A 27,335-nucleotide genomic window follows, 5' to 3' on the forward strand; every position below is an offset into this window, starting at 1 on the left:
TACTGGGTCAAATTGGCGGGAGGTTAAGTGTTTAGCCGAGGCTGGTCTGGCTAGGGTTAAATCTTGGCTGGATCACCACACGCTGACACTTAACATAAAAAAAAGTGTGTACATGCTTTTCTCTCCATCAGAAAGGTCTATCCCTACAGAGCTATTTCAAGATGGTGTAAAAACTCACTCAGACTCCTGTACATATTATAATCATTATGTAGAGTTGGAAGGGTTACAGGAGAGGGATGAAAACTGTGTATGTCAGGCATTGATAAGAGTGAGGGAGACAAAATATCTGGGAGTCATGTTAGATTCACAACTCAAATGGAACGCTCACATTGATAATATATGTAAAAAAATGAAACATATTATACATAAATTTTACAGGTTAAACGGGTTAGGTGATTTAAATATATTACTATTAATTTACTTTGCTTACGCCCAGTCAGTATTACAGTATGGCATTAGGGTATGGGGTGGGGCATTGGACGTACATTTTAACAAAATCTCCTTAATTCAAAAACACTTAATTAAAGCAGCACTTGGTCGACCCAGACGTTACCCTACAAATCTCCTTTTTACAGAATTCCCAGTTTTAACAGTTAGGCAACTATTTGTGAAAAACATAATATTATACATAATTAAAAACAGAAATCTATTTACACCTCAAGCTCGAACCTACAATTTTCGAATGCAAGATAATTATCAAATTAACAGAACTGACATGACTGTATGCCGAAGACAATTTCCTTACATCTGCAATAGACTCATCAACCTGCTACCAGAAAACTTAATAGCAAATAGAACAACAAAAGCAAATCCTAAAATTTAATATAGCAGTAACTGAATCCATTTGTATTACACTTCAACTTTTCTCATATTATCAGTATTCTGTACATTTTTATTGTCATACATATTTGTATTAATTTTTCTTCTCTTTCACTTGTGTATTGTACTTTTTATGATTTTTTTTGGTACTCGCTGCCAGCACTCAAACCCTTGGTTTTGCAGGCAGCGCCTATTATGTTATTTTGTGTAACAAAGTTTTTATTTATATGAATACTTTGATTGTCTTTGATTGAATACCCACCAACCTGACGGGTGTATTTCGTTTAGACCAGGTGCTCGATTAGTCTAGGTGTTAGATTACCCCAGGTCGGACTTTTCCGATTAGACCAGCACCTGGTCTGAATGCTTCGATTAAACCAGTAGCTCGATTACACCAGGTGGTCTAAACGAAACCTGGTCTAATCGAACTACTGGGTTAATTGAAGCATTCCGTATCGTTTAGCCCATGGCTTGATTAGACCAGTTTAATCGAGCCGGAATTTTTCGATTAACCTAGTAATTCGATTACACCAGGTGTCTCGATTAGACCACCTGGTGTAATCGAACTACTGGGTTAATCGAAGCATTCCGTCTCGTTCAGCCGAGGTGTGCGTTTAGACCAGGTTTTCAGCTTCATTGTAGAATAGGACCTGGTGTAAACGAAACCTGGTCTAATCGAGACACTCCCAACCTGACTTGGCCACTAGTAACTTACATCATTTCCACATACTCAAAACGTGACTTTGAGGGCAGAGCTTCAAAACTTCCTCGTTAGTTAGGAAGCACTGTAAAACAACGTCATAGCCCACTTGAACTCAATTCTATAAATTGATTTATTTGGCAGTAGCATTTTATAAAGAGGATTTTGTTAGGCTGGTTCACTGACTGGTATGACAAATGCCATGACCTTCACGGCAATTATGTTGTAGAATAATGATCATAAGTGTAAGTAAATTTTAGTGAGAAATTCACTAAACATTCGACTTTCATTTATGGCCAATCAGAGGTTGAAAATAATTAATCTATTTATAGTGAGGTCCACGTTATAATGGTAGTGGAGAAAAATGTTGCCGATCCTCTGTCTTGTCAATGCCTTCTATAGACGGTAGCTGTTACATGTTCATTGATGTAATATTAACTGTTCATTCTCGTTTAAAATAATCATCTATATATTATTAAGCAAGAAATCATCATTTTCAATAATTTCATAACTAAGATAAAATATTTTGTCAATTAATTATTAATTCTACATTGTTGAAAGACGATCTGGCAACAGAGCAAAGCGAGAACGAGATAACGCTATCCGCTTTGTTGAATGATAGACAAGGATAGCAACACCATTGCTAATCAAGCACTGCCTTTATTACGTGGACCTCACTATAGAACTTTGGTTTGCATTGATGTGAAACTATTTATATGTTTGTTTATGCAATGTGCCCCTTACTAAATTTTCTATTATGTATATGCATCGATTTATCTAATATTTTTATGTTTTTTACAATTATATTATCTAATATTTTTCTGCTATTTAGAATGATTTTATCTGATCTTTTATATTTGTTAGATACCTGAAAACGCATGACGAACGCAGCAAGCGGCTGTGGTTCCTGTGGAGCAGTGAGTGCGGTGGCGGGGTGGGGGTTGGGCCTGCTACGGCCACGGCAGCCGGGTCAGCAAGCGGCGGCTCATCTGCCCGTTGCGGCTGCATCGGCGGCTGCGTCTTCTTCGGCCAGAATCGCAACGGTCAGCGATTCTTCAAGCCGCAGCCCAGACAGGATGGGGTCGATGGTGTCAATATAGCCGCTTTCAGGTTGGTTGCAAACGTTTTTTATTTATTGTTTAAGATTTGTGACATTAAGGGCCGTTTGCACAGTCAAAGCTTAAGGCTGTTATTATTCAAATTGGATAATATTTTTCAATATAATTGTTAAGATCATTATCATAAGAGTGAGAAAAAGTGGCAACTGAAATTTTTAAGCGGTCTAATAAGCGAGTTATTAGACCACTTAAAAAATTTCAGTTGCCACTTTTTCTCACTCTTATAATGATCTTAAAAATTATTTTTTGAAAAGATTATCCAATTTAAATGAGAATAGAAAAGTGTGCCGAACAGCCTTAAACCGAATTTAATCAGCTGGTGGCTTGAACTCGAAACCAACCACATTAGAACGGATGCATTTAATCCAGTTTGAAATGAAATCTAGTTTAAACTTTCACTGTGGAAACGGCACTAAAGATGAAATTCCTTAGGTTAGACGCACATCAGTTAGTCTAGACAAGACAAGAGCAGACACGTTTAGTCACAATACTTCACATAGCTGCTTGTGACGCAACTCACACTGATTAGTCATTGCAATTAGACATGTCTTCATAATCAACTATGTGAAGTATTGTGACTGAACATGACTTGTCTTGTCTTGACTAACCGGTGTACGCTCAGCCTTAGGCTAGGCTCACACCAGTTAGTCAAGGCAAGACAAGACAGGATCAGACACGTTCAGTCACAATACTTCACATAGTTGCTTATGAAGACATATCTAATTGCAATGACTAATCAGTGAGTGTTGCGTCATAAGCAACTATGTGAAGTATTGTGTCTGATCATGTCTTGTCTTGTCTTGACTTGACTAACTGATGTGTGCCCAGCCTTAGCGACGACTCGAGACGCGACTAGAGGACATAACCTATTTATTTATTTTATTTATTTATTATATAAAATACTATAATCATAATACAATTATGACATTGGAGGAAAAACTAGGCTAAGCCTGTACTATTTCTCTCCAAAAATTTTGATAAAATGTTAATGTTGTCCAAAAGATAAGGTTATATAGTCACACACTGCTTCGTCACTTGATTTTTGGTCTAGAAATGATGATTTAAAATTTTGAATTTTGAAGGTTGATTTTATACTCTAAATGAATCACAATAAATTAAATTGACCTATAGTCAGGTCCACGTTATAATGGCAGTATTTGATTAACATTTGTGTTGCTATCCTTGTCTATCATTTGACAAAGCAGATAGCGCTATCCTTTTATAGCTCTGCAACGTTGCCAGCTTGTTTTTCACATTGTAGAAATACATTAATCTATAATGTAACAAAGGAAAGAACTGGCTTATGCATGTAGGGGATAGGAAATTCACTAATGCGGCATCATCACGTCTGAAATAGTGGACTTATATTTACAGAGGATGGTTATAGGCATATTTTAAATTGTGTTTTGCTTTGGTTAGGATCAATGAGACGGGCAAAGACCCCGGCTTTGGACAGAGTATCCTTCACGACAATCAGCTGGTGTTCCACACTCCGCCCTACAATTCGCTCGACGTCACCATTCACGAGAATGTCATGGTGCTCACAGATGCCAGCAAACAGAGTTCGGTGCAAGTCAAAGTAAGTTCTACTTTTCTATTATTTAGCAAATTCAAATATAAATTCTTTATTCAATAAAAAAAGCATATACATGGTGTATGATAAGTCACTCCCTATTTTTATACAGCTATAATTTCTTTATTTAGAACCAGAGTGGTCCTTCACGTTACTCTCTTGCAACGATTCTCAAGAAAGATCTCAGTATCAAACCATGGGGGCCACGAGATTCTTGATGCAGTGATTTCTTAGTGCTCCTGATGAACATTTCACGAACTCTGTCAATATTCTCTGCAGTCCTTGACGTTGATGGTCTTCCTGATCGTCTTGCATCTGCGACACTCCCTGTTGTGAGTAATTTGGAATGGCAATTTTTAACAGTTTTTGCATCCAGTGTTGCATGGATCCCTCGTTCAGCCCTCCGCCACCTTTGTACTCGCACCACAGATCCCCAGACCTCATAACGAGCTGCTATTTTGGCTCTTCTTCCACAGCCAAGAGAGGGGGCATTTCTAAACTGAAACAAATGAAAATTTGGTGTTGAACAAAACCTCAAGGAGTGCTCTATCCAACAACAAAAGTAGTTCTAACCAAATTGGTTTATATAATAAATAAATTACAGCTGTATAAAAATAGGGAGTGACTTATCAGACACCCTGTAGATTACAAACATTTGTTAATCGACCATATGGACCCTCATGGGTTTTTATTTGGACTATTACAACACTGGCTCTTTTCAACATTTACCGATTTCTCTTCAACACGACAGGACAGGACAAGACAGTTCTTCATTAGAAAGTGTCTACTTCCTTTCATTAGATGATCTCAACTTTTCAGTTAGCACTATGGCATGGTTTCCGAGCTTGGGATTCAGCTAAGTTCTAGACTTTGGACAGCTGGTTTCAGAAAATTGGCTTTCCAAAACGGGGCTTAGTCGCAGTTTTTATGATAATCTTTATTTTCTCATTTCTATAATTGGAAACATTTTTCCGTGACAAAATGAAACATTCCTAAATAATTCAAAATAGCTGAAACTACACTATTTTCTCTTTTTTTGTGTTCAATTCTCTAGTTTTTCGAATTCCTCTTATATTAAGCGATCATTTTCTGTATATATTTATATATTGGATATTTATATGGTTCTTTATGTCCAACGGATCTCGAAAACGGCTCTAACAATTTTCATGAAATTTGGAACATGGTAGGTTTATGATATGAAAATTCGATTGCACTAGGTCTCATCCCTGGGAAAACTCGCTGAACGACATTAGAAGGATAATTCATTCTTGGCTGAAACAGCTGAGACTTTTGTCGTCTGTGGATAATAAAAAAGTGAGTGAGCGAGTGCGTCTGTGAAAATCAAAATATTTCATTCCCGAAATTCATAAGCTGACGTAGGCTATAGCCAGCTGTAAAATATAAACAGGACCATTTTAGAGAATTGTGTTTTGTTTATCAATAAATAAAAATAACGAGCGAAGTTCGGTGCCCTGATATTTTAATTTAAACGTGGACTGCGATTGCGGAAAGCCAGTTATCTGACTCCAGCCGTTTAAAGTCGAGAACTTAGCTAAATGCCGAGCTCGGAAACCGACCCATAGATTACAAACATTTTGTTGTTCGCTCTTATGGACCTCATGGGTCTGTATTTGGACTATTACAACTGTTTGGCTCTTTTAACATTCACCTATTTCTCTTAATTATTTAGAGAATGTAGAACAATTAGATATTTATCTTTTAAATTTTACCAAGTTAACAGAATTCTTAATAAGAACCACCTGAAAATGATGTATCATGCTCTAGTCAAGTCAATTCTGCAGTATGGCATAGTTGTTTGGGGAGGCTGTTTCAACTGTCATATTGCTGAATTATTTGTAGCACAAAAACTGATAATTAAAACTATATTAAGCAAACCCAGGCTCTATCCAACGGATATGGTTTTTAGTGATTTTGAGGTCATGACTATACGTCAATTATATATAAAAACCGTAATTGAGTACTTAATAAAATATAGATCCGATTTTCCTCTCACAATAAACTCTACTCTTAATTATTATAATCTAAGGGCCACTGCTAACAAATATGTAACCTATAACACTAATATTGAATGTATGAGGCAATTAATTTACATAGGTACTAAAATAATAAACCTCATTCCAAATCATTTTCTCATGGACAATAAGATCAGCGGAAAAATTAAACTGGATATAAAAAAACTGGACAAACAGTAATTCTTCTTCCATTTAGATATATGACTCGAGATTTCTGCTCCAGCATTTTTTTTTTCATTAGTTTTTTCATTTTTCAGTGGACTCGCTTACCTTTATTTTGAGTACCTATTCCTCTGTTTTCTTCCTTCCCCCATTTCTCCCTTCCTTTTTTCCTCATTACTTCTCTTCTCTTCTTTGCCTGCCTATTACATGGGAAACCATAGTTGGCTAGGTATCTTCCTCTCTTTTTTTTTCTCTTCTCCAACACACCCAAACACTAAGCCCATGGTTTTTATATTTGTAACATTTAATTGTCTTTTATTTGTTTCGTAAATCTTTGTAATTTTGTTTTGTCTTGTTTTGTGTGTTTTTAATAAATTGAATTGAAAAAAAATTGAATTGAATTAATTTGAGTTTTTGTAGTTGCTATACCCTGTGTATGTATTATATTCTATAATATGTTGTATTATTCTCTGGAAATAAATAAATTAAATTCAATTCAATTCAATTCTTCGACACGACAGGACAGGACAGTTCTTCATTAGAAAGTTTTTAATTCCTTTCAACTTTCAATTTATTATATTGATAATATTTGTTTGCCTAGCTATTATATTGATGATATATTTGTTTGACTAGATGGGTGACCACAGTCCAGGCCTTCAGTCGCGCGTAGAGCGTTCGCGGTCGGTGACAGAGTCTCACAACAACAGCAACAACCAGCAACAACACGGAACCAGTTCACCGCAACAACACGGAACCAGTTCTCCGCAACAACAGCAGCAGCAGGTTGGCAGCACTGGCAAGCCGATGGCCACGCCCAGTCCGCCCGTGTCCTGTGTCAAGACATCGTTTGGGTCGTCGGTTCTCATATACGTCGGCTAGTAATCGGTAATTCATTCATTGAAATGAGTCCTTTGTCACGGACACCTCCTCTAGTAAGGATTTTTAACAAAAATTAACAATTAATATTACATCAGATATAAATATTTTTTTCCTCCACCTACTGTCTAAAGTACTTACTTTACTCCCTGAAACATAATACTAAAGTGTCACTTTTTCGCTCTCGGTAGTAAAAAACAGAAAAACTCCCTAGGGAGGAAAAGTGACTCCATTTAAATAACATGGGAAAGATCTCTATTTTAAAAACTTACATGGTAATAGGTTAGAAGGTCTAAGCTCAGATGAGAAAGCGTAATAGAGGTGTCTGTCATTGAGTCAACTGAAGTCAATGCCACAACCAGAAATTTGATCAACTCATGAAATATATGTTTGTATGATATTATATTCTTAATATTAGTAGACGATAAAATTTATACAAATTTTTAAAATATTTTATTCTATTCAAAATACCAGCCAGCAAATATTTTTGATCTGCAATTCAAATCTGAACCGCGTGATCTGGAGTCAGCCATTTTTGGTAGCCTGCCCAGCTGATATATTTGTTACAACTTTGGCCGATAGTTACAACTTTGATAGATAGCGCAATCGGCAGTGCCAATCAGACGACCGGTTTTTAGGTTTTAGATTTTAGGTTAAGTTGTTAGGAAACATTGTCGCCAATACGTAAGTTATTAGAATGATTTAATTTGCAGTTTCTATAAAAAAATGTAGATGGAGGAAAAATGTTGTGTACATCACGAGCGAAAAATACTTTTTCTCCCTCAGGAAAATTGTTGCCCTCGGCTTCGCCTCGGGCTTCAAACTTTTCCCACAGGGAGAAAAAGTCGTACTTTTCACTCTAGATATACAAATAACTATTTTTCAAATTAGAATTCAAATTTATTTTTTCAAATTGAAAAAATACAATGAAGACTGTGAATCATAAAAATAATAGACAAGCAAGAAATACATAATAAGATTCCAATAACACATAAACTCTTAAATTAAAAGTAACTTGTTTTCTATCTGACGAAGCCAGCGAAACCTAGGTTTGTGCGCTGGCATAGGTACATAGTAGTAAACTGATAGAGCTTGTAAGGGAAAATGTAAAACACTTTTATGTTAACAAAAATTTTAGATAAATGTTAGAGAGAGAGAAGAAGAAGAAGTGTAGAGAAAGAAGGATGAAAAACGAAAGAAGAAAGTAAGGAGAAAGAGAAAGAAAAGAAAAATTGAAAAGTATAGGTACAGAAGTTTTCAATTACCACAAGATATTATTGAATTCATCCTGCAATTTTATCCAATCCTCTATTACTTGCAAAGTTGACTTTGAGATCCTGTTCATGAGAAAATTTTCCGGTATACAATTGATTAATTTATGGCATATATGATCAAATTGCACAGTTACTACACACAGTTAGGTCCGTTCGTGGTACTGGAAAAATGGTAGGCGAACGAAAACTGTACTTTTTTACATGAGCTGTGAACAGATTTCTATTTTTATTCAGATACACAATTAAACATTAAAAATAAACAATTAACATTAACAAACTTTTTTATTAAAAAATAAATAAAAAATTAACAATTAAAAATACACATAAATATTATTTATTTATTCAATTATTCAGTTTTACTAAACTTTCAGAAAAATACCACAGGCTTGAGCCCAAAACGACTCCAATTCTAATTTATACAACAGTCCAAATGTAGCTAGGTTATTTGCCACATACTCTTCTATGGTATAGAATACCCCACCCATCAAAAAGATATTCAACTCCTCAAAAACCTTGAGATCTTCACATTTTTTCAAATAAGTAAGAAGTTTTCTATTAAATTCAAGGCCCATATATGTTTGCTTTTTTTTAAAAAATAGCTGTTCTGTGCGGTAGTGAAGCATAGTTTCTCTATTTTTTGTATCATATCTATGAGTATCGGCTTTTCTAGCCATAGTCTCTCTCTTATTTGTTGAAACACCGCCGATCGATGAAGTTACATCACATTATTATATTATCGTTATTCTAATTGCATTTCTTTATTTATTCTCATTGATAAATTATTTATACTTTGTGAAATTCGTTGAATAACTAGCATTATCGTCATTGAATGTAAATTAGTATATAAGCCAGTAAATATTGTAACATACATAAATGAATAAATCTAATCTAATCTTAACATACATAATCATACATGATAATGTGAAATATTTCTTCTACGTTTGGTTTTGAAGCATCTACATGAAATCTACTTTGTAAAAATATTAAAGACTGAATATTTTATGAATTAAACAACTACAAGACTTAACCTATTTCGGACTATGTGTAACCTTATCTAAATTTGCGAGAGGAATAGTGAAAGGTTACCTTATTTTTTCCCTACCTATCATTTTGATGATGTACTAGTAGTTCTGTGAACAGTAGACCTCACGCAGTATTCTCATCCACAAGTACCTGATTGAAACTATAGACCTTATGGAAATACAGCAATAGACTGGCTTCTCCACACATCTGTGTAATCACTTGTCAGCTGATTAATGATTAATAATTCTATAGTCTGATTTTTACTCTAATATTGGCGTATCAAGGAGGCTCCTTTTTCCTTTTATATTATCCTTGAAATGCAAGATTTCCAAAAACCTTGTATATACGTCGACGCGCAATTAAAAAAGGAACATACTTGTCAAATTTCATGAAAATCTATTACCGCGTTTTGCCGTAAATGCGCAACATATAAATATATAAACATTCAAACATTTAGGGCCGGTTTCCGAGCTCGGGATTCAGCTAAGTCCTAGACTTTGAACAGCTGGAGTCAGAAAATTGGCTTTCCAAAACGGGGCGTACTCGCAGCTTTTATAACAGTAGTCGTAGTTTTTATTTTCTCATTTCTATAAATTGGAAACGTTTTTCCTTGACAAAATTAGACATTCCTAAATAATTCAAAATAGCTGAAACTTTACTCTATTTTCTCTTTATTTTACTTTGTGTTCAATTTTCTAGTTTTCCGAAATTTGATTCAAACGTGACTATGACAATGACTGTGACTACGCCCCGTTTTGGAAAAACAATTTTCTGACACAAGCTGTTTAAAGTCTAGGACTTAGCTGAATCCCGAGCTCGGAAACCGGCCCTAAATGTTTGAATGTTTAAATGTTTATATGTTGCGCATTTACGGCGAAACGCGGTAATAGATTTTTCATGAAATTTGACATGTATGTTCCTTTTTCAATTGCGCGTCGACGTATATACAAGGTTTTTGGAAATTTTGCATTTCAAGGATAATATAAAAGGAAAAAGGAGCCCTAAATCCCGACTTGGGACACACAGTAAGCTTCGGTTGACATGTGAGGCTCTTTGAACCTTTGGATCTTTGAATCCGTCCCTTCTAAACTTAAACATAGCTAAATCCCGAGCTTGGAAATCGGCCCTTAAACATTTAAACATTAAGAGAAATGCCAAACCGTCGACTTGAATCTTAGACCTCACTTCGCTCGGTCAATTAATCAATAAAGAATGAAGAATATAATAGACATTTATGAGTATGAAAAGTCTAAAACATTTTTTTCTACAGAACGGTGAACAACGGTGGGAGTGGCGGGGGCGGTGGCGGTGTAGGCCGTGACGTGCCCTACGCCCGCCTACTGGACTCGAGTAGTCCGACCAGTCTGCTGCCGCCCAAACTGGACTCGGATTCGCGTCTGAACAGCAGCGAGCGCACGAGGTCCATCCTGAGTGTGCCCGAGGCCGACCCCACACCCAAGTCAAGTGTCTCCGACTCCAAGCTGGCCGTCGACTATTTCAACTCCACCGCGCAGCAGTACAGCGCGCTGGTCAACAGTGTTAATGTGCAGGTGCGTATCATAGATACTAGTAGTTCTGTGAACAGTAGATCTCACACAGACTCGCCTTCGCTTGGCTGGCCTTGGCTCGACAAAAATCGGAGTGATGGCAAGCGAAGGCGAGCGCTCGTCGTCATTCGTATGCACTTGGCGAGAGTGTGGATGCGGCATAATTTTGTATACATTTGAAATATCCCAGACTGTGGGATTCATGGGTAACACTTCTGTCTCTAGAGGTGTCATCATAGTATGTCGAAACCCCCCTCCCACTTGTCTCTCTTACCGAAACGCTCGCGTTCCTTCTGGATGTCTGCTTGGTAAACGTGGACGCGCCTACCTTGGAGACGTTTCCAACAATTGGGAACCACAAGTATTTTTCCAGGTTTGTAGACAAGTTAGAGGATACGTCCGGGCCTTGACCGGCCCAAGTACCGCCGGAACTGCAGCAGTGTTCACGTCTGGGATGACTAGACGTTTCTGTAGGTGGCTCCACTGCAACGCACGCTAAACTCCTCTTTGATACTTGCCTACTGACTTTACAGTGCCGTTGGATAATAGCTCTGCTCGCGCTCGTTACATGTGGCCATTTGGACGTGTGGTTCGCAGCCAGAGGCAATGTATACATTTACTATTTATCTATTCAAAAACCATTAATCCAGTTACTAGTATATTTGTTTCTGTTCAACTTGACATAATTTATTGGAAAGAATCTCTTAATTGTTTTTCTGTTAATAATTGTTATATTGGTTTTGCAGGGTCCAACAGCAGTGCTGCCCTCCGATTCGGACCATTCTATTGGTCACCTGGATGACAAGATGGCGGAGCGCACAATGTCGATCTGCAGCGAGAACCAATCAGAGGCGTTCTTTTCGGCCGAGGAGGAGTTGATGAGTGGTGTGTTGCCAAGTAGTCGCTCCTCCTCGCTCAGACATTCCATCGGCATATACCGGCATGATAATGCTGCTAACAGGTAATTAAAATCGTATTTTTGTTAATATTATCGTATTAATTCATCAAAAAACTTATGGGTAAATAAGTCTGATGCCTTAGGCTAGGCATACACCAGCTAGTCAAGACAAGACATAATAAGACACAATACTTCACATAGTTGCTTATGGCGCAACAGACACCGATTATTCATTGCAATTAGACATGTCTTCGTAAGCAAATATGTGAAGTATTGTGACTAAACGTGTCTGATTGTCAAAGATTGCTGAACAAATAGGATCTGAAGATAAGATTATTATAATGAATAACTTATTTAGTGGATATTTGTTTATTCAGTTTTCAAAATCTCAATATAATCATTGTTTATGAAAAATTTTTGTGGCTATCATAGTAGTTAATTCAATAATTGACAACCAGCCTACTACTGAACTAGACTGACGTAAACGGTTCCAATGGACGACCATATTCGGCCGAATTAACGGCTGGCAGATTCGTCCGATCCAACGGACGAACGGATCGGTTGAATACGGCTCCAGTGGACGGTTACCCTAAAGGATAGGCGGTCTGTATGATAACTCCCAAACTACAAATCATCAGTCACATGGATGAAAAGTCACTACAATCTTTTGCTCTTTCAATGTTATCCTTTCATATATTCAAAAAGGACGAAGGAGTGAATCGATTTCTTTGGACAACAAACTAAATCTGTATAATGGTTCAAAGAATATGTGTTGATAATTTGAAGTGTATTGATGTAAATAATCCTTCTGTTTATACTTCCGCTATTGTGTGAAATATTCTCTTGATATTCTTTCTGATCTTGTCGCTATGAGAAGAGTCAGGTCTTTCCTACATTGGTTCAATGCTGTAGATATTTCAGTAGATATAATTATAATCCTGTATATAATCAAATAAAATCAAATATATCATGTCCTATATAATTCTGTGGTTATATTAGTGTTGACTATTTTTTTTATTGTAGGAAACGTTTCGGTAGCGATATGAGTATCGTAGCTGGAGGAACGGCAACACTGCATTCTGTGACGGGTGACAACAGGACCAGACTCTCAACACACCGCTCCGACCATGAGATTCACACACCTGAACATAGGAGCAATGTAAGGCTAGCTAAATTGACCATTCATTATATTAGTATATTAGTATAGTAGTAAATTTATGCTATGCAATGATATTGTAGTAGTAATTAATCTGCAAAGATGTTTTTTTTACTTTCCTTGCCCTATTACCTTAGGTAAGGAAAGTATTGCTTTCCAAAAAAATTAAGGTACCCGAATTTCTAGATTTCTATACGTTTCAAGGCCCCCTGAGTCCAAAAAAGTGGTTTTTGGGTATTGGTCTGTATGTGCGTCTGTGTACACGATATCTCATCTCCCAATCAACGGAATGACTTGAAATTTGGAACTTAAGGTCCTTACAATATAAGGATCCGTCACGAACAATTTCGAACAAATCCAATTCAAGATGGCGGCTAAAATGGCGAAAATGTTGTCAAAAACAGGGTTTTTCGCGATTTTCTAGAAAACGGCTCCAACGATTTTGATCAAATTTATACCTAGAATAGTCATTGATAAGCTCTATCAACTGCCACACGTCTCATATTTGTAAAAATTCCAGGAGCTCCGCCACATCAATGCAAAGTGTGATTTTAGATTCCCGATTATCAGGCTTCAGATACAATTAAAACAAAAAATTTTAAGTGGGAAAGATTGAGCATAAAAATCTCTCCAATTAATGTTCAGTGACATTTCCACCTAAAATTGGAAATAAGCTCGAAATTCGAGAAAAATGTGCTTTGTGGAACTTTGCGCACGTATTTCACATTAAGTTTTTCCTACAGTTACCATTGAATATGAAAAGTGGGTAATTATGGGTAAAATTGCCTGAAATCCATCAAATGTTTTTCTGTGTAATTTTATTATTGATAAAAACCTTAATCCTAAAATCCTAAAGTCCTCGTTGTCCTGGGTTATAATATATAATACTAATAATTTGCGCGTTGTGCTTCTGCTTCGTTGCACCTCTGCTCACTATAGCAGCCACAGCAGTCACTGTTACCAACTTCATTTTGATTTTGCTGCACTGTTGCTCCATATAACCTACTAAGTATTTTGCGTTGCCATGTTGCAAATCTGGAGTGCAGAAAATTTTTTCCCGCACTAGAGCGGAAAAGTGATTCTTTGCGTTCTGTAATCAGTGCAGCAATGGCCACTTTTCAACGTAACTGTAGGAAAAGAGTATTTCAAAGACTATCAAGTGTATGAAGGTTAATAGGTTCTACTCTTTGTTTCTAGAAGTAACTCATTTGTTTGTTACTCATCTGCATATTTATTTTTTGTTCTGAATATGCTAATTGTTCATTTGTTTCCATTATAATGTAGTGTTAGTATGCAATGGGTCTTGCAAGACCTGGCAATACACTGTCATTTGTGATATAAAGAATCAATAAAGATTAAAGTGCTACAAAGAATTTTGATGTAATTGTATCGTTATAATTGTTCAATTATACAGAGGGGTCCAAAAAAATGAATACACAATTTGACAGTTATTTATTTATTTTATTCTTATGGCTTTTATCGGCAGAGAGATCCTTTCGGATGTTCTGCTTTGCCGTATTACCCAATGTTATTTCCTATCAAAACTCAAGTTTATAGGTTATGTCTTAGGTTCATCATGTTTTCTCACTAAAAATTTGCACTTTCACTTCCTGAGTTCTTATTTTATAAATTTTAAAATCAAGAAAACTAATTTCAAACACAAAATCACATTTAAAAAGCAAAAACTATAAAAATTTTGATGATAAAATTGAACTAAAGATTTCCATATTATATTTTTTTTCCATGACAACCAAAAAAAATTTCGTTTTTTCAAAAGATTTCGTTTGACAGTGAATATCTTGGTAACACACTGCCAGACAGTTTCAGAACGCCGTTCGCTACTTTGGACTATTGACGTTAAATGAACTAAAAGTATGTCTATTACCATGGGCACCAAGCTTTCGTTGAATGTCATGAAGTAGAGCTTGTATTTTCATAATTTTTTCCTCTTTTGATATTTCTTGTGCATTTCTATTTTTGAAGTTATCAGAGGTGTATCCCATCTGATTTTCCATTTCATTCTTATAACTGTTATACTTTTTAAAATAATTTCTCTTTTGCCGTAATCTTTCAGTTGAGCTAATCGGTCTTGTTGCTGGCTCGAAATGATCATCCTCATCATTCAGTTCCTCTTGAACCTCATTAAGAGTATCATCGCTGTTATCTTTATCATCATCTTGTTGAATCTCCTCTGTTGTAACAGTACATACAATTTGGTTGGAGCTTTCTCCAAATACTCATCATTGGCTTCCCCATCTCCATCTCCTTTGTTGCACCCGTCTTTGGTTTTGCTTGTACAAACTGAACATTTCTTGGTTGTTGCTTTGGTAGTGTAAGAACTAATGTCAATTGTCTCCAAAACTAACCAAATTTTTGGTACGTTTGCACTCTTTGCGCTATCATATTCTTAAATATGATAAGCGTATTCAATGCAATAAATAAGAAGAAATGGTCTTCGTTTTAAATATTTGTGTTTTATTATTAGTCCTTTGTAATCATCTAATTGCTTGCAATGATCACTTTCAGAGTCTGAATGGAGACGAGCTGAAGACGAATATAGGTTTGGCAACACCGCTTCTGAGACATACTGCTCCGAGATCGATTAGCCCTAGATGTGCGACTGGAACTGATACAGATACTCTGGTGAGTAGATTAGATACATTAAATTAGGTATATTTTTTGCCATTGGAAAACCTGGCATAGTCTTATAATATCGGGGTTATAATGCTCTGGAGTTTAAAAGCATAGAAAATTTGTAACGAAAGATTGAATTCATAAATAGTGTATATTTATTTATTCATTTTCTCAGTCGTACAATTATTTTTACAGTTATATGAGGAGTCACAACATGCTTATGCCCAAAACTGTCCCTTTTCAAATTTATACTACAGTCCAAATCAAAGTCTAGGTTAAGCTACTATCACTCATCAAAATAACAATTTATTCACACTTCAAAAGACAAACACATCATCAATTACAAATAGATATACTATGAATTCGACTTAGAATGTATATTGTACATGAATGCGTCATTTCATTAAAAAAAAAATACTTCTAATTCTTGAACATAAAACTAGAAAGATAGAAAGAAACACAATAAAAAGAGACAATACAATAACAAACAAGGTAGGTAATGTGTCCCTAATTCCCCCGGTAAAATTCTTCAAAACTATGTTTCTAACTCTATTAGGTACTTTTTCAACTCGATTTTAAATCTTGCCATATCCGTTTCGCTTCTGATGCTACTCGGGAGGCTACTCATGAATTTCATTTCCATATATGTTGGACTTTGTTTAAATTTTTCTATCCCATGTTCCATTATAATGAAATCATTTCTACCGGGTGTCTATAAATGAATATCGGGGTTTTAACGCTTTATAAGATTTATTACAATATACTTACAGTTATTAATGATATGTCAAATGAAAGAGCAACTCAGACAGTTTTATATACAAGCTTACAAGTGTTCTATGTGAGCACCATTTGACACACGGCACACATCAAGTCCATAGCCGAGTTCTTCCCAAACGTTGAGTAGTGTGTCTTCTGTAATTGTTGCAACAACCGCATTCTAGCGGATCGCCGCGGAAACATTTCACGCACATGCGCACTGGTGCCAACAAACAAAAACTGTTTGAGTTGCTCTTTCATTTGACATATCATTTATAACTGTAAGTATAATGTAATAGATCTTATAAAGCGTTAAAACCCCGATATTCATTTATAGACACCCGGTATATCTTGTATGGTAATCGTGAACATTTGATTTCCTACTGAATGAGTGCTCATGTATTTTTTACATGTGAAATTGTTTTGTAGATGTAAAGGCCATACACAGTCATGAATCCATACACAGCCTATAATAGTATAGGATAAGCTCTACCTTTGATAGAACCAAACACTTTCAATATGATCCAATTGAATACTGAGAAAGTGATCGTTTAAAGGCTGTTCAATTTTTTATTCTTCCCAACAATGATCTACAAGTCGTCTCCTTTGACACGGTAGTGCTTCAAAAGTTGTTCACAACATTCAAATTGATTCTGTTTATTCTCGTTTGTCAGACGGCGTGTACAGATTTTACGGTATCCCAATTGTTCAACAATGAAGCTGACAAGTTCCTTGGATATTCCAACTTGGTTTGCGATATTCTATTGAGTGATTCGCTCGTCATTTTGATTCAACTCAAAGTGATATAGTGAGGTGTACGTTATAATGGCAGTGGAGAAAGATAGGAGAACAACGTTGCCGATCCTCTGTCTTGTCAATGCCTTCTATAGACGGTAGCTGATACAGGCTTATTGTTGTAATATTAACTGTTGATTCTCGTTAAAAATAATCAATTATATTTCACCAAGCAAGAAATTGTATCTTTAAATAATTATTTCATAAAGAATTTTCATAATCAAGATAAAATATTTTGTTAATCAACTATTAATCCTACATTGTTAAAAGACGATCTGGCAACAGAGCAAAGCGAGAAAGAGGTAGCACTTTCCGCTTTGTTGAATGATAGACAAGGATAGCAACAGCCTACCAATCTAATCAGACACTGCCATTATAACGTGGACCTCACTAAAGACTATATATCAATGTGATTTGCAATGGTGTTGCTATCTTTGTCTATCGTTCAACAAAGTAGATTGCGCTATCTCTTTCACGCATTGCGATGTTGCCACATCGTTTATCAACAATGTAGAAATTCAACTAATTGACAAAATATTTTATCTCAAACATGAAAATTTATTATCACATCTTTAAAAAATATATTTTCTTGTCAAATAAAATATGATTAATTATTTTCAACAATAATGAACAGTTAAATTGATCAGATATACCAGTATCAGCTGTTTGGGTGGCAAGGCTGAGATCTGGCAACCCTTTTCTCTAATCTTCCTACACTGCCATTATAACGTGGACCTCACTATAGTTCATTCTACCGTCTCCCAATTGCATAACTTGCAATGTATAAATGTAACATCACTGTTGATTTTCTCAATTTTATTCTTTATTTTTCTCAATTCTTATTGTATTTTCATTGAATTTCATTTCAGGAGGCGTCAACTGCTCTACTGGACTCATCCGACACACACTCCATATCGAGTACTTCTTTCATATCAGCTGTTTCGTCGCAGGAAGATCTGACACTGGTGAATCTGCACATGCAGGTCAACAAGCCAATCGTCGAATCGCCTCTGCTCATGTCCAGCTATGTCAACCATCTGTCACAGGTGAGACACGCAACAAGTGAATTTCTAATAGTTGAAAAATAATACAGAGTATTGACGTTTTTGATGTAAAGCTTTTTCGTCAGTTACTTATCGCAGGTTAAATTTGATTAGGAACAAGTTAAATTGAATAATTGAAAGGAAATAATTGACCGAGCGAAGTGAGGTCTAAGATTCAAGTCGACGGTTTGGCATTTCTCTTAATGTTTAAATGTTTATATCTTTATATGTTGCGCATTTACGGCGAAACGCGGTAATAGATTTTCATGAAATTTGACAGGTATGCTCCTTTTTAAATTGCGCGTCGACGTATATACAATGTTTTTTGGTAATTTCTCATTTCAAGGATAATATAAAAGGAAAAAGGAGCCTCCTTCATACGCCAATATTGGAGTAAAAATCAGACTATAGAATTACTTACTTACTCCTTGGCGCTACTGCTCATTCAGAGCCTTGACCTCCTTCAAAAAGCCTCTCCATTCGTCTCTATCGACAGCCTTACGTCTCCATCCCCTGACACCCAGCTTCCTAATGTCCTCCACATCCTCCAGCCAACGCTTTCTCGGACGTCCTCTCAGCCTTCTCCCTCCTGGGTTGTTCCTGAAGACCTTTTTTACAACTCTTGAGTCACTCATCCTCTCAACGTATCCCAGCCGACTCAAACGCCTCCGTTTTATCTCGTCAACAATTTTACATTTCTGGTACAGATCACACGCAGCTCTTGATTTGATCGTATTAGACTATAGAATTATTCATCATAAATCAGCTGTCGAGTTGATTATAAATTTCATACCATGACGCATGCAATTCAATATCCCAATGTAACTTGGTAAAAAAATCAGCTGCTGTGTAGACTATAAATTGCATGCCTCATTGAATGCAACTTTTATGCACTATTAAATGAACTATTGATTGCGTTCAATAACGCATGCAATTTATAACTAAAATAGCATAGTATTGTCTCTCGAACTTTCTCTGCTTTAAACTCGGGCTGTCCTGTTGCCAGTATGTCTTGAAGGAGATTAGCTTTTGATGTTAGCATTTTTGATACACCAACCCCAACAGCCATTAGCCGTTTTCACACCGATATCTCGCCGACACGACATACAGACAGGATTTACTCTGATGGACAGTATAAGAGGAGGCTGCGGTTTAAAACTGCGCGAGGTCTACTGTGCACAGAACTACTAGTAGGATTTTTAAGGGGTTTTGATATACGGCACAGCTTTGTTAATATGTCAATCATCACTGAGCTCTGATTGGGAACATATTAATTTGTAAGATTAAAATTGAATAATACAGATAGATTGATAGCTAGAATAGTATAGATGCATTGAAGAGATAGATTTATAGATTAAAATTGATTAATTGATTAAATAGATTAATTGCACAGAACTACTAGTAGGATTTTTAAGGGGTTTTGATATACGGCACAGCTTTGTTAATAATATGTCAATCATCACTGAGCTCTGATTGGGAACATATTAATTTGTAAGATTAAAATTGAATAATACAGATAGATTGATAGCTAGAATAGTATAGATGCATTGAAGAGATAGATTTATAGATTAAAAAGTACAGGAAAATTGAATACGTTTTTTATGTATAAATAGAATAAAGTGTTGCATAGAACTTCAAATACTAGTACTTTCAAGTATTATTTAGCTGATTAATCACGCAAATGCTTATATTGAGAATAATAAAGCTGGATTTCCACACAACAGTGTCAATAAACAGTGAAAGTACCAAAAGCTCCAATGGGATAATACTCGTTCGGCCGGGCTGAATGGGGGGGTAATAGTCCAATTACAACTTCAATTATATTTTCGAATCCAGCTTCAAATAAATTGAGTGAATATTATATTGCTATTCATTATGTACAATCAGATATTGCAATTTCATAGTTTTAACATCATAATTTTTTAGTGTTCATTGGTCTCACTGTTTCAAAATCCACTCTCAAATGTTTGTTTACAACATATCTCGTTTCCCAGAATCGACAGAAGTTCATTGATTGTTATTATCTACTTGAATTCTACTCGTGCTCCGCGAATATTCAAACTTGACCTACTGAAATCTTGGAAGAATTTAAATAGGCTTATAACCATCCTTGGTAAATCAAGAATCTACGACCTTGTGTTGATGGAAGGATATTATTCTATATCCTTTTCAGAGAATCAACAATTTATTTGTTGAAACACCGCCGATCTATGAAGTTGCATCACATATTATATTATCGTTATTCAAATTCAATCTTTATTCTCATTGATTATTTTTTTATACTTACTTACTCCCAGGGCCATCTATATCTAAGTTGATATTTGGCCGCACTAACAAACTGTCTCCACGTAGTTTGCTCCTCAGCATCTCTTTCTGTCGCTCCAAGCCTCTCCATGTCAGTCTTAACCTGTTGCCTCCATCTCTGCCTGGGTCTCCCACGGGGTCAATTTTTCATACTTTGTAAAATTCGTTATTCAGAAATTAATGCAAATTAGTGTAAAAGCCAGTAAATATTGTAACATGCTTAAATAAAAACCTTTATTTTGAGTACCTATTCCTCTGTTTTCTTCCTTCCCCCCATTTCTCCCTTCCTTTTTCCCTCATTACTTCTCTTCTCTTCTTTGCCTGCCTATTACATGGGAAACCATAGTTGGCTAGGTATCTTCCTCTCTTTTTTTTCTCTTTTCCAAACACCCAAACACTAAGCCCATGGTTTTTTATATTTGTAACATTTTATTGTGTTTTATTTGTTTCGTAAATCTTTGTCATTTTGTTTTGTCTTCTTTTGTGTGTTTTTAATAAATTGAAAAAAAAATGAAAGAACTGTAATCTATATGCAAAATTCCAAGATAACCAGTCCAGTAGTTCAGACCACCTGATGGTGCGTCATTCGTGAATTTCCTATCCCGTACGTGTATAGCCAATTCTTTCCTTTATTATAGAAGTACGATTCTTATTACAAAGCATTCAATTCATTTCTTTATTATTTATTGATTCATACAATAAGTACATCATCAAAAGATAGGGAGAGAAAAATTAAGGTAACCTTGTGCTCTTCCTCTCTCAAATTGAAATTCAGATAAGATTACACAAGTGATTATTTCCTTCTCTCTCTCTCACAGGTATGTTCCCATTAGAGGAGCCTCCAATTAATCTGTTAATAAATCATTCAATATTCAATGCCTGTTGCAGGTAGCAGATACACGCCGCGCTTCGAGGCGCTGACCGAGGGCTTCACGTCGCTGAAGATGATCAACCGCAGCGGCAAGGACATGAATCAGTGCAACAGTCCCCCGCCCCACTCGGGCAAAACGCCCACACACCCCTACAACTGGGACCACACCGAGATATTCAACCCCAATACTAGCAACGATATCGACGCTGGTCAGTCTATTGAAGAATCATTAGACACATTTTCAAATCTTAGAATTTAACATAGTATAGGGAGTTTCAAAACGTATGACCCAATTTTAACAGTTATATTCATTTACAAAAAAATGGTTGACACAAACCAATTTTACATCAATTACTCACAGAAGTATAAAGTTTATGATGATGTAATATAAAATATGTTCTGTGTATCCTACTTTTTGAATAGACCAATAAGAACTCATGGGAATTATATATTTGCACTTTGCCGGTCACTTTCACTGTCTGCGAGAATCCTGCTTTATTTTCTTAGTGAAACAGTGATGATACGATGAAAGAAAATCTAATATTTCCATGTAAAATGCGGGTGTTTCAAAAAGAATGACCGAATTTTAAACAGTTATATTTATTTAAAAAATGATGTACACAGACCACTCCTACATCAAATTATTCACAGAAGTACAGAAGTATCGAGTTTATGATGATGTATTATAAGTGTTCTATGTGCCCTCCTTTTGAGGCTCGGACGACATCTAGACGGTAGCCAAATTCATATTGAATGAAAAAGACTAAGAAATTGTCAAAAAACCACAGATTTATTGATACTTAGAAAGACCGGTTTCGGTTATTACACCATTGTCAATCTCTGATAAATTTGAACTAAATACAAGAGCAGCAGAATTTATACTAGTAGGCGAGTACTGCTACTGGTCAAGGGCATGAACGCCTGCCATTGGCCCAGCTAGACAGTCTTCTCCCACTCATGGTGTGACAAAATGGCGACTTGAGCAACAGAATGTAGTTCATTTTGAATATATACACTTTCCCAGTCTGAAGAAATTATGACGGGAAAATACCTCCACAGCACCGCAGCAATAACCAAGAATACGTTATAATTCTTTCAGACTTGAGACAACAGTTTGATCAACGATTTCAAGATTTTAAAAGCATATCAAATATGGTAAAATTCATCAATTCTCTTTTGTAGAGATCTATGCAGAAGATTTTGCAGCTTGTGTTGTGAAACATTTTGGTGGAGATCAGGCTCCAGTTGAAATGGAATTTGTGGATTTTCAAAATGATCTGTCTCTCAGATCACTTTCCACAACTGGAAATATTTGGCCTCAAGTCCCCAAAGAAAAATATCCAAATATTATTCAAGTTGCATTGAGGTTAAAAGCTATGTTCAGCTCTACCTACTTGTGTGAAGCATCTTTTTCAAGTATGAAATTCTTAAAAATCGATTTAGGAACAGACTGACTGATGAACAATTGGACAACTGCATCAGAATGGCGGCTACAACGTACACTCCAAACATCAAGAAAATACTTGATGACCAAAAAGAGTTCCACTGCTCTCATTGAAATGTACATTTCAACTTTTGTTATACTTTTAGCTATGAGATAAGTAGATTTCAACACTAGAAATGTATCTTTATAGGCAATAAAAGTGTGAAAATTTCATTCCGCGTACCGTACATTCTTCATTCTAATATCCCTTGGTAGCTCACTAGAAGATTTATAAATGCTATTCTAGCTCACAGGCTCATAGTTTGGCGACCATTGGTTTAGACTATGACTAAAAATTGGGTTTTTACTGTGAATTGGTCTCACTGTTTCAAAATCCACTCTCAGATCTTTGTTTACAAACATATCTCGTTTCCCAGAATCGACAGAAGTTCATTGATTGTTATTATCCACTTGAATTCTACTCGTGCTCCGCGAATAATTCAAAACTTGACCTACTGAAATCTTGGAAGAATTTAAAATAGGCTTATACCATCCTTGGTAAATCAAGAATCTACGACCTTGTGTTGATGGGAAGGATATTATTTTATATCCTTTTCAGAGAATCAACAATTATTTGTTGAAACACCGCCGATCTATGAAGTTGCATCACAATATTATACTATCGTTATCCAAATTGCATTCAATCTTTATTCTCATTGATTAATTTTTTATACTTACTTACTCCCAGGGCCATCTATATCTAAGTTGATATTTGGCCGCACTAACAAACTGTCTCCACGTAGTTTGCTCCTCAGCATCTCTTTCTGTCGCTCCTAGCCTCTCCATGTCAGTCTTAACCTGTTGCCTCCATCTCTGCCTGGGTCTCCCACGGGGTCAATTTTTCATCTGTCTGTCTGTCTGTAGTTTTCTGCTCGTAAGCAGGTCCTTCTATATGGCAGCAGCCCTCCACTCTCTTCTATTCTCCGCCAGTCGCTTCGTTGTATAGTAGCTCATCCCCTCCTTGATGTCGTCCAACATTTTTGTATCTTCTTCTCCCTCTTCCTCTCCTTCCTGAATGGTCCCCTCCATGGCATCCACCAACAAGCATTGCCGTCTCATCCAATGTCCCAGCCATCTCCTCTTTCTTCCCCTTATCACATCCAGCAGACTCCTTCTTCCCCAACCCTCCTCAACACCTCCTCGTTTGTAACTTTATCCCTCCAACTGATCCCCTCCATCCTTCTCCATATCCACATTTCCAATGCTTCAAGCCTCCTCTTATTCTCCTTTCTCAGCGTCCAAGTTTCCACACAACAGAGTCAATAAACAGTGAAAGTACCAAAAGTTCCAATCGGATTATACTCGCTCGGCCGGGCTGAATAGGGGGTAATAGTCCAATTACAACTTCAATTATATTTTCGAATCCAGCTTCAAATAAATTGAGTGAATATATTGCTATTCATTATGTACAATCAGATATTGCAATTTCATAGTTTCATAATCATAATCATAATTTTTTAGTGTTCATTTTTCCCCAGATTTTTTAAGGATTTCATGATTTCTGTTTCTTTCCAATCAGGTAAGCTGTACAAATTGGGCCCAGTCGTCTCTGCCGTATGGGTCTGATGCCTTCACCGTGCCTCTATTCCAGAAAATGAATGATGGCCGATTGGTGTATGTTGGTGAGTCGATCATTAATCAATTCTACATAGTTTGCTCATCGAAATGAGAGCTAACAATACATAAAAGAATTGAGAGTGACCCTGGAAGAAGGTTAGGTTAGGTTAGGTATATTTTTACTCGTAGGCTAGGCCTGAAACTGATATTTTATGCTTTGGAGACGAGGTTCTAAGACCTGATTATTAATTATTTTCTGAAAATGAAAAATAGTTATTTGTGCAACTAGTGCGCAAAGTGACAGTTTGCTGCACCGAAAGAAACGTTTACGCCCGAGCCGTAGGCGAGGGCGGAATGGTTTCTTGAGTGCAGCAGAGGAACTTTGCGCACGTATTTCACATTAAGTTTTTCCTACAGTTACCATTGAATATGAAAAGTGGGTAATCCTAAAATCCTAAAGTCCTCGTTGTCCTTGGTTATAATATATAATGAATAATAATTAGCGCGTTGTGCTTCGTTGCACCTCTGCTCACTATAGCAGCCACAGCAGTCACTGTTACCAACTTCATTTTGATTTTGCTGCACTGTTGCTCCATATAACCTACTAACTATTTTGCGTTGCCATGTTGCAAATCTGGAGTGCAGAAAATTTTTTCCCGCACTAGAGCGGAAAAGTGATTCTTTGCGTTCTGTAATCAGTGCAGCAATGGCCACTTTTCAACGTAACTGTAGGAAAAAATAATTTCAAGGCTGTTGTTGGCGTCGGATCATACGATTGAATGAATGAATGAACAATACATAACGATTGCACTTATGATTTGAAAGTGATGACGCATATTAGCTTTTAATTATTAATACCAGTTCACAATGCTTCTATTCCCACTGAATCACATACTGTGATTGTTCAGTTTAGACTATGACTAAAAATTGGGGTTTTACTGTGAATTGGTCTCACTGTTTCAAAATCCACTCTCAAATGTTTGTTTACAACATATCTCGTTTCCCAAAATCGACAGAAGTTCATTGATTGTTATTATCTGCTTGAATTCTACTCGTGCTCCGCGAATAATTCAAAACTTGACCTACTGAAATCTTGGAAGAATTTAAAATAGGCTTATAACCATCCTTGGTAAATCAAGAATCTACGACCTTGTGTTGATGGGAAGGATATTATTTTATGTCCTTTTCAGAGAATCAACAATTATTTGTTGAAACACCGCCGATCTATGAAGTTGCATCACAATATTATATTATCGTTATTCAAATTGCATTCAATCTTTATTCTCATTGATTAATTTGTTATACTTACTTACTCCCAGGGCCATCTATATCTAAGTTGATATTTGGCCGCACTAACAAACTGTCTCCACGTAGTTTGCTCCTCAGCATCTCTTTCTGTCGCTCCAAGCCTCTCCATGTCAGTCTTAACCTGTTGCCTCCATCTCTGCCTGGGTCTCCCACGGGGTCAATTTTTCATACTTTGTAAAATTCGTTATTCAGAAATTAATGCAAATTAGTGTAAAAGCCAGTAAATATTGTAACATGCATAAATAAAGAACTGTAATCTATATGCAAAATTCCAAGATAACCAGTCCAGTAGTTCAGACCACCTGATGGTGCGTCATTCGTGAATTTCCTATCCCGTACGTGTATAGCCAATTCTTTCCTTTATTATAGAAGTACGATTCTTATTACAAAGCATTAAATTCATTTCTCTATTATTTATTGATTCATACAATAAGTACATCATCAAAAGATAGGGAGAGAAAAATTAAGGTAACCTTGTGCTCTTCCTCTCTCAAATTAAAATTTAGATAAGATTACACAAGTGATTATTTCCTTCTCTCTCACAGGTATGTTCCCATTAGAGGAGCCTCCAATTAATCTGTTTTGATGTTATATTATTGTGTTTTTGAGAATAAATCATTCAATTTTCAATGCCTGTTGCAGGTAGCAGATACACGCCGCGCTTCGAGGCGCTGACCGAGGGCTTCACGTCGCTGAAGATGATCAACCGCAGCGGCAAGGACATGAATCAGTGCAACAGTCCCCCGCCCCACTCGGGCAAAACGCCCACACACCCCTACAACTGGGACCACACCGAGATATTCAACCCCAATACTAGCAACGATATCGACGCTGGTCAGTCTATTGAAGAATCATTAGACACATTTTCAAATTTTAGAATTTAACATAGTATAGGGTGTTTCAAAACGTATGTTTTGAACAGTTCTATTCAATTTTAACTATTGAATATAACTTTATACCAATTTTAACAGTTATATTCATTTACAAAAAAATGGTGTACACAACCCAATTTTACATCAAATTACTCACAGAAGTATAAAGTTTATGATGATGTAATATAAAATATGTTCTGTGTACCCTACTTTTTGAATAGACCAATAAGAACTCATGGGAATTATATATTTGCACTTTGCCGGTCACTTTCACTGTCTGCGAGAATCCTGCTTTATTTCCTTAGTGAAACAGTGATGATACGATGAAAGAAAATCTAATATTTCCATGTAAAATGCGGGTGTTTCAAGAAGAATGACCGAATTTTAAACAGTTATATTTATTTTAAAAAATGATGTACACAGACCGATTTTACATCAAATTACTCACAGAAGTATCGAGTTTATGATGATGTATTATAAGTGTTGTATGTGCCCTCCTTTTGAGGCTCGGACGACATCTAGACGGTAGCCAA

At 36.2% G+C, this 27,335-nt stretch overlaps 1 protein-coding gene across 1 annotated transcript in view; it reads left to right on the plus strand.

The window, feature by feature from the left end:
• LOC111051914 (transmembrane protein KIAA1109) overlaps positions 1 to 27,335 on the plus strand; it is a 150,173-nt gene that overhangs the window by 45,100 nt on the left and 77,738 nt on the right. The window contains 11 exon segments of the mRNA XM_039432017.1: positions 2,384 to 2,629; positions 4,057 to 4,216; positions 7,039 to 7,279; positions 8,927 to 8,939; positions 10,849 to 11,128; positions 11,872 to 12,086; positions 13,047 to 13,182; positions 15,706 to 15,822; positions 18,234 to 18,410; positions 24,585 to 24,687; positions 26,573 to 26,764. Coding sequence (XP_039287951.1) covers positions 2,384 to 2,629; positions 4,057 to 4,216; positions 7,039 to 7,279; positions 8,927 to 8,939; positions 10,849 to 11,128; positions 11,872 to 12,086; positions 13,047 to 13,182; positions 15,706 to 15,822; positions 18,234 to 18,410; positions 24,585 to 24,687; positions 26,573 to 26,764 — 1,880 coding nt within the window.

This window comes from Nilaparvata lugens, chromosome 7 (genome assembly GCF_014356525.2).
Source record: "Nilaparvata lugens isolate BPH chromosome 7, ASM1435652v1, whole genome shotgun sequence".
Lineage (NCBI taxonomy): Eukaryota > Metazoa > Arthropoda > Insecta > Hemiptera > Delphacidae > Nilaparvata > Nilaparvata lugens.